Raw genomic sequence first — 12,412 nt, 5'->3', positions numbered from 1 at the left:
GTGTGGAGGGAGGGTCACTCTGTGTCTGACCCCGGGAGTGTGAGATGGGACGGTGTGGAGGGAGATTCACTCTGTGTCTGACCCCGGGAGTGTGTGATGGGACGGTGTGGAGGGAGATTCACTCTGTGTCTGACCCCGGGAGTGTGTGATGGGACGGTGTGGAGGGAGATTCACTCCGTGTCTGACCCCGGGAGTGTGTGATGGGACGGTGTGGAGGGAGATTCACTCTGTGTCTGACCCCGGGAGTGTGTGATGGGACGGTGTGGAGGGAGGGTCACTCTGTGTCTGACCCCGGGAGTGTGAGATGGGACGGTGTGGAGGGAGATTCACTCTGTGTCTGACCCCGGGAGTGTGTGATGGGACGGTGTGGAGGCAGTTTCACTCTGTGTCAGACCCCGGGAGTGTGTGATGGGACAGTGTGGAAGGAGATTCACTCTGTGTCTGACCCAGGGAGTGTGTGATGGGACGGTGTGGAGGGAGATTCACTCTGTGTCTGACCCCGGGAGTGTGTGATGGGACGGTGTGGAGGCAGTTTCACTCTGTGTCAGACCCCGGGAGTGTGTGATGGGACGGTGTGGAGGGAGATTCACTCTGTGTCTGACCCCGGGAGTGTGTGATGGGACGGTGTGGAGGGAGATTCACTCTGTGTCTGACCCCGGGAGTGTGTGACGGGACGGTGTGGAGGGAGATTCACTCTGTGTTTGACCCGGGAGTGTGTGATGGGACGGTGTGGTGGGAGATTCACTCTGTGTCTGACCCCGGGAGTGTGTGATGGGACGGTGTGGAGGGAGATTCACTCTGTGTCTGACCCCGGGAGTGTGTGATGGGACGGTGTGGAGGGAGATTCACTCTGTGTTTGACCCGGGAGTGTGTGATGGGACGGTGTGGTGGGAGATTCACTCTGTGTCTGACCCCGGGAGTGTGTGATGGGACGGTGTGGAGGGTGATTCACTCTGTGTCTGACCCCGGGAGTGTGTGATGGGACGGTGTGGAGGGAGGATCACTCTGTGTTTGACCCGGGAGTGTGTGATGGGACGGTGTGGTGGGAGATTCACTCTGTGTCTGACCCCGGGAGTGTGTGATGGGACGGTGTGGAGGGAGATTCACTCTGTGTTTGACCCGGGAGTGTGTGATGGGACGGTGTGGTGGGAGATTCACTCTGTGTCTGACCCCGGGAGTGTGTGATGGGACGGTGTGGAGGGAGATTCACTCTGTGTCTGACCCCGGGAGTGTGTGATGGGACGGTGTGGTGGGAGATTCACTCTGTGTCTGACCCCGGGAGTGTGTGATGGGACGGTGTGGAGGGTGATTCACTCTGTGTCTGACCCCGGGAGTGTGTGATGGGACGGTGTGGAGGGAGGATCACTCTGTGTCTGACCCTGGGAGTGTGTGATGGGACGGTGTGGAGGGAGATTCACTCTGTGTCTGACCCCGGGAGTGTGTGATGGGACGGTGTGGAGGGAGGGTCACTCTGTGTCAGACCCCGGGAGTGTGTGATGGGACGGTGTGGAGGGAGATTCACTCTGTATCTGACCCCGGGAGTGTGTGATGGGACGGTGTGGAGGGAGATTCACTCTGTGTCAGACCCCGGGAGTGTGTGATGGGACGGTGTGGAGGGAGGATCACTCTGTGTCTGACCCTGGGAGTGTGTGATGGGACGGTGTGGAGGGAGATTCACTCTGTGTCTGACCCCGGGAGTGTGTGATGGGACGGTGTGGAGGGAGGGTCACTCTGTGTCAGACCCCGGGAGTGTGTGATGGGACGGTGTGGAGGGAGATTCACTCTGTATCTGACCCCGGGAGTGTGTGATGGGACGGTGTTGAGGGAGATTCACTCTGTGTCAGACCCCGGGAGTGTGTGATGGGTCGGTGTGGAGGGAGGGTCACTCTGTGTCTGACCCCGGGAGTGTGTGATGGGACGGTGTGGAGGGAGGGTCACTCTGTGTCTGACCCCGGGAGTGTGTGATGGGAAAGTGTGGAGGGAGATTCACTCTGTGTCTGACCCCGGGAGTGTGTGAGGGGACAGTGTGGAGGGAGATTCACTCTGTGTCTGACCCCGGGAGTGTGTGATGGGACGGTGTGGAGGGAGGGTCACTCTGTGTCTGACCCCGGGAGTGTGTGATGGGACGGTGTGGAGGGAGGGTCACTCTGTGTCTGACCCCGGGAGTGTGTGATGGGACGGTGTGGAGGGAGATTCACTCTGTGTCTGACCCCGGGAGTGTGTGATGGGACGGTGTGGAGGGAGGGTCACTCTGTGTCTGACCCAGGGAGTGTGTGAGGGGACGGTGTGGAGGGAGATTCACTCTGTGTCTGACCCCGGGAGTGTGTGATGGGACAGTGTGGAGGGAGGGTCACTCTGTGTCTGACCCCGGGAGTGTGTGATGGGACGGTGTGGAGGGAGATTCACTCTGTGTCTGACCCCGGGAGTGTGTGATGGGACGGTGTGGAGGGAGGGTCACTCTGTGTCTGACCCCGGGAGTGTGTGATGGGACGGTGTGGAGGGAGGATCACTCTGTGTCTGACCCCGGGAGTGTGTGATGGGACGGTGTGGAGGGAGGATCACTCTGTGTCTGACCCTGGGAGTGTGTGATGGGACGGTGTGGAGGGAGATTCACTCTGTGTCTGACCCCGGGAGTGTGTGATGGGACGGTGTGGAGGGAGGATCACTCTGTGTCTGACCCCGGGAGTGTGTGATGGGACGGTGTGGAGGGAGGATCACTCTGTGTCTGACCCTGGGAGTGTGTGATGGGACGGTGTGGAGGGAGATTCACTCTGTGTCTGACCCCGGGAGTGTGTGATGGGACGGTGTGGAGGGAGGGTCACTCTGTGTCAGACCCCGGGAGTGTGTGATGGGACGGTGTGGAGGGAGATTCACTCTGTATCTGACCCCGGGAGTGTGTGATGGGACGGTGTGGAGGGAGATTCACTCTGTGTCAGACCCCGGGAGTGTGTGATGGGTCGGTGTGGAGGGAGGGTCACTCTGTGTCTGACCCCGGGAGTGTGTGATGGGACGGTGTGGAGGGAGGGTCACTCTGTGTCTGACCCCGGGAGTGTGTGATGGGAAAGTGTGGAGGGAGATTCACTCTGTGTCTGACCCCGGGAGTGTGTGAGGGGACAGTGTGGAGGGAGATTCACTCTGTGTCTGACCCCGGGAGTGTGTGATGGGACGGTGTGGAGGGAGGGTCACTCTGTGTCTGACCCCGGGAGTGTGTGATGGGACGGTGTGGAGGGAGGGTCACTCTGTGTCTGACCCCGGGAGTGTGTGATGGGACGGTGTGGAGGGAGATTCACTCTGTGTCTGACCCCGGGAGTGTGTGATGGGACGGTGTGGAGGGAGGGTCACTCTGTGTCTGACCCAGGGAGTGTGTGAGGGGACGGTGTGGAGGGAGATTCACTCTGTGTCTGACCCCGGGAGTGTGTGATGGGACGGTGTGGAGGGAGATTCACTCTGTGTCTGACCCCGGGAGTGTGTGATGGGACGGTGTGGAGGGAGATTCACTCTGTGTCTGACCCAGGGAGTGTGTGATGGGACGGTGTGGAGGGTGATTCACTCTGTGTCTGACCCAGGGAGTGTGTGATGGGACGGTGTGGAGGGAGGGTCACTCTGTGTCTGACCCCGGGAGTGTGTGATGGGACGGTGTGGAGGGAGGGTCACTCTGTGTCTGACCCCGGGAGTGTGTGATGGGACTGTGCGGAGGGAGATTCACTCTGTGTCGGACCCCGGGAGTGTGTGATGGGACGGTGTGGAGGGAGGGTCACTCTGTGTCTGACCCCGGGAGTGTGTGATGGGACGGTGTGGAGGGAGGGTCACTCTGTGTCTGACCCCGGGAGTGTGTGATGGGACTGTGCGGAGGGAGATTCACTCTGTGTCGGACCCCGGGAGTGTGTGATGGGACGGTGTGGAGGGAGGGTCACTCTGTGTCTGACCCCGGGAGTGTGTGATGGGACGGTGTGGAGGGAGGGTCACTCTGTGTCTGACCCCGGGAGTGTGTGATGGGACGGTGTGGAGGGAGATTCACTCTGTGTCTGACCCCGGGAGTGTGTGATGGGACGGTGTGGAGGGAGGGTCACTCTGTGTCGGACCCCGGGAGTGTGTGATGGGACGGTGTGGAGGGAGCTTCACTCTGTGTCTGACCCCGGGAGTGTGTGATGGGACGGTGTGGAGGGAGGGTCACTCTGTGTCTGACCCCGGGAGTGTGTGATGGGACGGTGTGGAGGGAGGGTCACTCTGTGTCTGACCCCGGGAGTGTGTGATGGGACGGTGTGGAGGGAGATTCACTCTATGTCTGACCCCGGGAGTGTGTGATGGGACGGTGTGGATGGAGATTCACTCTGTGTCGGACCCTGGGAGTGTGTGATGGAACGGTGTGGAGGGAAATTCACTCTGTGTCTGACCCCGGGAGTGTGTGATGGGACGGTGTGGAGGGAGATTCACTCTGTGTCTGACCCCGGGAGTGTGTGAGGGGACGGTGTGGAGGGAGGGTCACTCTGTGTCTGACGCAGGGAGTGTGAGATGGGACGGTGTGGAGGGAGCATCACTCTGTGTCTGACCCAGGGAGTGTGTGATGGGACGGTGTGGAGGGAGATTCACTCTGTGTCTGAACCAGGGACTGTGTGATGGGAAGGTGTGGAGGGAGATTCACTCTGTGTCTGAACCAGGGACTGTGTGGTGGGACGATGTGGAGGGAGATTCACTCAGTGTCTGACCCAGGGAGTGTGATGGGACGGTGTGGAGGGAGATTCACTCTGTGTCTGACCCCGGGAGTGTGTGATGGGACGGTGTGGAGGGAGATTCACTCTGTGTCTGACCCAGGGACTGTGTGGTGGGACGATGTGGAGGGAGATTCACTCAGTGTCTGACCCAGGGAGTGTGATGGGACGGTGTGGAGGGAGATTCACTCTGTGTCTGACCCAGGGACTGTGTGGTGGGACGGTGTGGAGGGAGATTCACTCAGTGTCTGACCCAGGGAGTGTGATGGGACGGTGTGGAGGGAGGGTCACTCTGTGTCGGACCCTGGGAGTGTGTGATGGAACGGTGTGGAGGGAGATTCACTCTGTGTCTGACCCCGGGAGTGTGTGATGGGACGGTGTGGAGGGAGATTCACTCAGTGTCTGACCCCGGGAGTGTGTGATGGGACGGTGTGGAGGGAGGGTCACTCTGTGTCGGACCCTGGGAGTGTGTGATGGAACGGTGTGGAGGGAGATTCACTCTGTGTCTGACCCCGGGAGTGTGTGATGGGACGGTGTGGAGGGAGATTCACTCTGTGTCTGACCCCGGGAGTGTGTGAGGGGACGGTGTGGAGGGAGGGTCACTCTGTGTCTGACGCAGGGAGTGTGTGATGGGACGGTGTGGAGGGAGGGTCACTCTGTGTCTGACTCCGGGAGTGTGTGATGGGACGTTGTGGAGGGAGGGTCACTCTGTGTCTGACCCCGGGAGTGTGTGATGGGACGGTGTGGAGGGAGATTCACTCTGTGTCTGACCCAGGGAGTGTGTGATGGGACGGTGTGGAGGGAGGGTCACTCTGTGTCTGACCCCGGGAGTGTGTGATGGGACGGTGTGGAGGGAGGGTCACTCTGTGTCGGACCCTGGGAGTGTGTGATGGAACGGTGTGGAGGGAGATTCACTCTGTGTCTGACCCCGGGAGTGTGTGATGGGACGGTGTGGAGGGAGATTCACTCTGTGTCTGACCCCGGGAGTGTGTGAGGGGACGGTGTGGAGGGAGGGTCACTCTGTGTCTGACGCAGGGAGTGTGTGATGGGACGGTGTGGAGGGAGGGTCACTCTGTGTCTGACTCCGGGAGTGTGTGATGGGACGGTGTGGAGGGAGATTCACTCTGTGTCTGACCCCGGGAGTGTGTGATGGGACGGTGTGGAGGGAGGTTCACTCTGTGTCTGACCCAGGGAGTGTGTGACGGGACGGTGTGGAGGGAGGGTCACTCTGTGTCTGACCCAGGGAGTGTGTGACGGGATGGTGCGGAGGGAGGGTCTCTCTGTGTCTGACCCCGGGAGTGTGTGACGGGATGGTGCGGAGGGAGGGTCACTCTGTGTCTGACCCCGGTGGTGTGTGATGGGACGGTGTGGAGGGAGGTTCACTCTGTGTCTGACCCAGGGAGTGTGTGATGGGACGGTGTGGAGGGAGGGTCACTCTGTGTCTGACCCCGGGAGTGTGTGATGGGACGGTGTTGAGGGAGGGTCACTCTGTGTCTGACCCAGGGAGTGTGTGATGGGACGGTGTGGAGGGAGGGTCACTCTGTGTCTGACCCAGGGAGTGTGTGATGGGACGGTGTGGAGGGAGGGTCACTCTGTGTCTGACCCCGGGAGTGTGTGATGGGACGGTGTGGAGGGAGGTTCACTCTGTGTCTGACCCAGGGAGTGTGTGATGGGACGGTGTGGAGGGAGGGTCACTCTGTGTCTGACCCCGGGAGTGTGTGATGGGACGGTGTGGAGGGAGGGTCACTCTGTGTCTGACCCAGGGAGTGTGTGACGGGACGGTGTGGAGGGAGGGTCACTCTGTGACTGACCCCGGGAGTGTGTGACGGGACGGTGTGGAGGGAGGGTCACTCTGTGTCTGACCCCGGGAGTGTGTGATGGGACGGTGTGGAGGGAGATTCACTCTGTGTCTGACCCCGGGAGTGTGTGATGGGACGGTGTGGAGGGAGGGTCACTCTGTGTCTGACCCTGGGAGTGTGTGACGGGACGGTGTGGAGGGAGGGTCACTCTGTGTCTGACCCAGGGAGTGTGTGACGGGTCGGTGTGGAGGGAGGGTCACTCTGTGTCTGACCCAGGGAGTGTCTGACGGGACGGTGCGGAGGGAGGGTCACTCTGTGTCTGACCCCGGGAGTGTGTGATGGGACGGTGTGGAGGGAGGGTCACTCTGTGTCTGACCCAGGGAGTGTGTGACGGGACGGTGCGGAGGGAGATTCACTCTGTGTCTGACCCCGGGAGTGTGTGATGGGACGGTGTGGAGGGAGGGTCTCTCTGTGTCTGACCCAGGGAGTGCGTGACGGGACGGTGCGGAGGGAGGGTCTCTCTGTGTCTGACCCAGGGAGTGTGTGATGGGACGGTGCGGAGGGAGGGTCACTCTGTGTCTGATGGGAGGGAATGTGTCGGCAGAAATGATGTTTCCTATAGTGGGGGAGTCTAGGTCCAGAGGACACAGATAGAGTGGATGTGGAGAGGATGTTTCCTATAGTGGGGGAGTCTAGGTCCAGAGGACACAGATAGAGTGGAAGTGGAGAGGATGTTTCCTATACTGGGTGAGTCTAGGACCAGAGGACACAGATAGAGTGGATGTGGAGAGGATGATTCCTATAGTGGGGGAGTCTAGGACCAGAGGACACAGATAGAGTGGATGTGGAGAGGATGTTTCCTATAGTGGGGGAGTCTAGGACCAGAGGGTACAGATAGAGTGGATGTGGAGAGGATGTTTCCTATATTGCGGGAGTCTAGGACCAGAGGACAGAGATAGAGTAGATGTGGAGAGGATTTTTCCTATAGTGGGGGAGTCTAGGACCAGAGGACACAGATAGAGTGGATGTGGAGAGGATGTTTCCTATAGTGGGGGAGACTAGGACCAGCGGACACAGACAGAGTGGATGTGGAGTGGATGTTTCCTATAGTGGGGGAGTCTAGGACCAGAGGACACAGATAGAGTGGATGTGGAGAGGATGTTTCCTATAGTGGGGGAGTCTAGGACTAGAGGACACAGATGGAGTGGATGTGGAGAGGATGTTCCCTATAGTGGGGGAGTCTAGGACCAGAGGACACAGATAGAGTGGATGTGGAGAGGATGTTTCCTATAGTGGGGGAGTCTAGGTCCAGAGGACACAGATAGAGTGGATGTGGAGAGGATGTTTCCTATAGTGGGGGAGTCTAGGACCAGAGGACACAGATGGAGTGGATGTGGAGAGGATGTTTCCTATAGTGGGGGAGTCTATTTTTAGACATGTTTCCTATTGACACCGATTGACAGATACATTAGGGTCATTTGAGGTGATCGGGGGTAGGTGGTGGGTGTGTGGATCGTCCTGCCAGGGGTGGTGGAGACAGATACATTAGGGACATTTAAGGTGATCGGGGGTAGGTGGTGGGTGTGTGGAACGTCCTGCCAGGGGTGGTGTAGAGACAGATACATTAGGGACATTTAAGGTGATCGGGGGTAAGTGGTGGGTGTGTGGAACGTCCTGCCAGGGGTGGTGTGGAGACAGATACATTAGGGACATTTAAGGTGATCGGGGGTAAGTGGTGGGTGTGTGGAACGTCCTGCCAGGGGTGGTGTGGAGACTGATACATTAGGGACATTTAAGGTGATCGGGGGTAAGTGGTGGGTGTGTGGAACGTCCTGCCAGGGGTGGTGTGGAGACAGATACATTAGGGACATTTAAGGTGATCGGGGGTCAGTGGTGGGTGTGTGGAACGTCCTGCCAGGGGTGGTGTAGAGACAGATACATTAGGGACATTTAAGGTGATCGGGGGTAAGTGGTGGGTGTGTGGAACGTCCTGCCAGGGGTGGTGTAGAGACAGATACATTAGGGACATTTAAGGTGATCGGGGTTAAGTGGTGGGTGTGTGGAACGTCCTGCCAGGGGTGGTGTAGAGACAGATACATTACGGACATTTAATGTGATCGGGGGTAAGTGGTGGGTGTGTGGAATGTCCTACCAGGGGTGGTGTAGAGACAGATACATTACGGACATTTAATGTGATCGGGGGTAAGTGGTGGGTGTGTGGAATGTCCTGCCAGGGGTGGTGTAGAGACAGATACATTACGGACATTTAATGTGATCGGGGGTAAGTGGTGGGTGTGTGGAATGTCCTGCCAGGGGTGGTGTAGAGACAGATACATTAGGGACATTTAAGTTGATCGGGGGTAAGTGGTGGGTGTGTGGAACGTCCTGCCAGGGGTGGTGTGGAGACAGATACATTACGGACATTTAAGGTGATCGGGGGTTAAGTGGTGGGTGTGTGGAACGTCCTGCCAGGGGTGGTGTAGGGACAGATACATTAGGGACATTTAAGGTGATCGGGGGTAAGTGGTGGGTGTGTGGAACGTCCTGCCAGGGGTGGTGTAGAGACAGATACATTAGGGACATTTAAGGTGATCGGGGGTAAGTGGTGGGTGTGTGGAACGTCCTGCCAGGGGTGGTGTAGAGACAGATACATTAGGGACATTTAAGGTGATCGGGGGTAAGTGGTGGGTGTGTGGAACGTCCTGCCAGGGGTGGTGTGGAGACAGATACATTAGGGACATTTGAGGTGATCGGGGGTAAGTGGTGGGTGTGTGGAGGATCTGAGAGGAGGTTAAAAAGTTGGGACAATACTGTCTGGCTGAAGGTGGTGGATCTCCGGACCGCCGCGGTGGGACCGGGAAGCCCGTCGGCGGGGTATGGGCTGGGGGTGGGGGGTGAGGTGAGTCCCCTACCTGAGGATGACGGGCCCACACTGGGACGGTTTGATCCTGGAGCAGAGCTCCCGCAGCTCCAGCTGCTCGGCGGGCGGCAGCTGGTAGGCGCGCCGCGGCAGGGCGCTCAGCCACGAGTAGTCCGCCCCGGTCCGTAGCCTCCGGCACTCGGCCTGGCGGCCCCGCCACAGCCGCTCGGCCCGCTTCAGCTGCCAGCTCAGCTCCAGGGTCAGCGTGTCGGCCACCAGGTCCGGCCGGGGCCGCCGGCTGCCCGCGGGGCCCCGCTCCGTCCACCCGAACACCGACGACAGGAACATGGCGGGGCTGGACACCGGGGGCACTGCAAGGGCAATAGGACAGCCGTCAGCACCGGGAGACCACCGCACCTCTCTGCAAACCGCCCCCCCCCCATTACTCCCAACCTCAAGAAGCCCCACCGCTGAATAGTTCAGAGCCGGCTGAGGTCTGGCCATGAGGGTGATCACTACTGGGTGTGGGGAGGGAGGGGGGCACAGGGTCAGAACGTGCTGCGGAGAGTTGTAAACTCGGTCAGCTCCATCAGCATCCTCAGGCAGAACCCCATCAGGGAGGAGGTACAGGAGCCTGAAGACACACACTCAACGATTCAGGAACAGCTTCTTCCCCTCTGCCATCAGGGAGGAGGTACAGGAGCCTGAAGACACACACTCAACGATTCAGGAACAGCTTCTTCCCGTCTGCCATCAGGGAGGAGGTACAGGAGCCTGAAGACACTCACTCAACGATTCAGGAACAGCTTCTTCCCCTCTGCCATCAGGGAGGGGGTACAGGAGCCTGAAGACACTCACTCAGCGATTCAGGAACAGCTTCTTCCCCTCTGCCATCAGGGAGGAGGTACAGGAGCCTGAAGACACACACTCAGCAATTCAGGAACAGCTTCTTCCCCTCTGCCATCAGGGAGGAGGTACAGGAGCCTGAAGACACACACTCAGCAATTCAGGAACAGCTTCTTCCCCTCTGCCATCAGGGAGGAGGTACAGGAGCCTGAAGACACACACTCAACGATTCAGGAACAGCTTCTCCCCCTCTGCCATCAGGGAGGAGGTACAGGAGCCTGAAGACACACACTCAACGATTCAGGAACAGCTTCTTCCCCTCTGCCATCAGGGAGGAGGTACAGGAGCCTGAAGACCCACACTCAACGATTCAGGAACAGCTTCTTCCCCTCTGCCATCAGGGAGGGGGTACAGGAGCCTGAAAACACTTACTCATCGATTCAGGAACAGCTTCTTCCCCTCTGCCATCAGGGAGGAGGTACAGGAGCCTGAAGACACACACTCAACGATTCAGGAACAGCTTCTTCCCCTCTGCCATCAGGGAGGGGTACAGGAGCCTGAAGACACACACTCAACGATTCAGGAACAGCTTCTTCCCCTCTGCCATCAGGGAGGAGGTACAGGAGCCTGAAGACACACACTCAACGATTCAGGAACAGCTTCTTCCCCTCTGCCATCAGGGAGGGGGTACAGGAGCCTGAAGACACACACTCAACGATTCAGGAACAGCTCCTTCCCCTCTGCCATCAGGGAGGAGGTACAGGAGCCTGAAGACCCACACTCAACGATTCAGGAACAGCTTCTTCCCCTCTGCCATCAGGGAGGAGGTACAGGAGCCTGAAGACACACACTCAGCGATTCAGGAACAGCTTCTTCCCCTCTGCCATCAGGGAGGAGGTACAGGAGCCTGAAGACACACACTCAGCGATTCAGGAACAGCTTCTTCCCCTCTGCCATCAGGGAGGAGGTACAGGAGCCTGAAGACACACACTCAACGATTCAGGAACAGCTTCTTCCCCTCTGCCATCAGGGAGGGGGTACAGGAGCCTGAAGACACACACTCAACGATTCAGGAACAGCTTCTTCCCCTCTGCCATCAGGGAGGGGGTACAGGAGCCTGATGACACACACTCAACGATTCAGGAACAGCTCCTTCCCCTCTGCCATCAGGGAGGAGGTACAGGAGCCTGAAGACCCACACTCAACGATTCAGGAACAGCTTCTTCCCCTCTGCCATCAGGGAGGGGGTACAGGAGCCTGAAAACACTCACTCAACGATTCAGGAACAGCTTCTTCCCCTCTGCCATCAGGGAGGAGGTACAGGAGCCTGAAGACACACACTCAACGATTCAGGAACAGCTTCTTCCCCTCTGCCATCAGGGAGGAGGTACAGGAGCCTGAAGACACACACTCAGCGATTCAGGAACAGCTTCTTCCCCTCTGCCATCAGGGAGGAGGTACAGGAGCCTGAAGACACACACTCAGCGATTCAGGAACAGCTTCTCCCCCTCTGCCATCAGGGAGGGGGTACAGGAGCCTGAAGACACACACTCAACGATTCAGGAACAGCTTCTTCCCCTCTGCCATCAGGGAGGAGGCACAGGAGCCTGAAGACACACACTCAACGATTCAGGAACAGCTTCTTCCCCTCTGCCTGAAGACACACACCCGCCTCAGAGTGAAGGGCGACCCCCTCACCTCCCCCCTCACGCCCCCCTATACCCTCTCATCCCCCAGCTCGTTCAAACTCTCACCCGCCTCAGAGTGAAGGGCGACCCCCTCACTCCCCCCTCACGCCCCCCTATACTTCTCACACCAGACCTTCGCCTTCTGTACATTATGCTGCTCACTCCATCTACATTCTCAGGCACACCCACCCTCGTTTTGCTGCAAACCCCATTCCTGTTGGGAGGGCAGCAAACTCACCCAGCTTACATGTGGTGAACTAGATATACCTGTCTGACTGCTCCTGTGGCTCCTCCCAAGACCCTGCTGACTACCCCTGTGGCTCCTCCCACAGACCCCTGTATAAAGGCGACTGTGGCCTGCTGCTCTCCCTCATTTTCCCCAGGATGTAGTGTTGTCCTTCAGTCAATAAAAGCCGATTTCTCACTTCCTAAGTCTCGGCGTGAGTTATTGATGGTGCATCATTACAACGGTCAACTCCACCACGAAAGGCTCCTGGGCTCCAGTCACCC

The 12,412-nt window shown here is 58.6% G+C and overlaps 1 protein-coding gene across 1 annotated transcript in view; it reads right to left on the bottom strand.

The window, feature by feature from the left end:
- The window catches only part of LOC140717572 (protein RD3-like), a 10,980-nt gene extending 1,264 nt beyond the window's left edge, over window positions 1-9,716 (bottom strand). Inside the window, exon 1 of the mRNA XM_073031146.1 lies at window positions 9,421-9,716. Within this exon, the coding sequence (XP_072887247.1) occupies window positions 9,421-9,716 (296 nt within the window). The remainder of the gene's footprint in view (window positions 1-9,420) is intronic.
- Window positions 9,717-12,412: the final 2,696 nt, after the last annotated feature.

The sequence above is a fragment of the Hemitrygon akajei genome, chromosome 28 (assembly GCF_048418815.1).
Source record: "Hemitrygon akajei chromosome 28, sHemAka1.3, whole genome shotgun sequence".
Classification (NCBI taxonomy): Eukaryota; Metazoa; Chordata; class Chondrichthyes; order Myliobatiformes; family Dasyatidae; genus Hemitrygon; species Hemitrygon akajei.
Note: the sequence above shows the minus strand (reverse complement) of the source record. Positions and strands in the feature narration are given on the sequence as shown.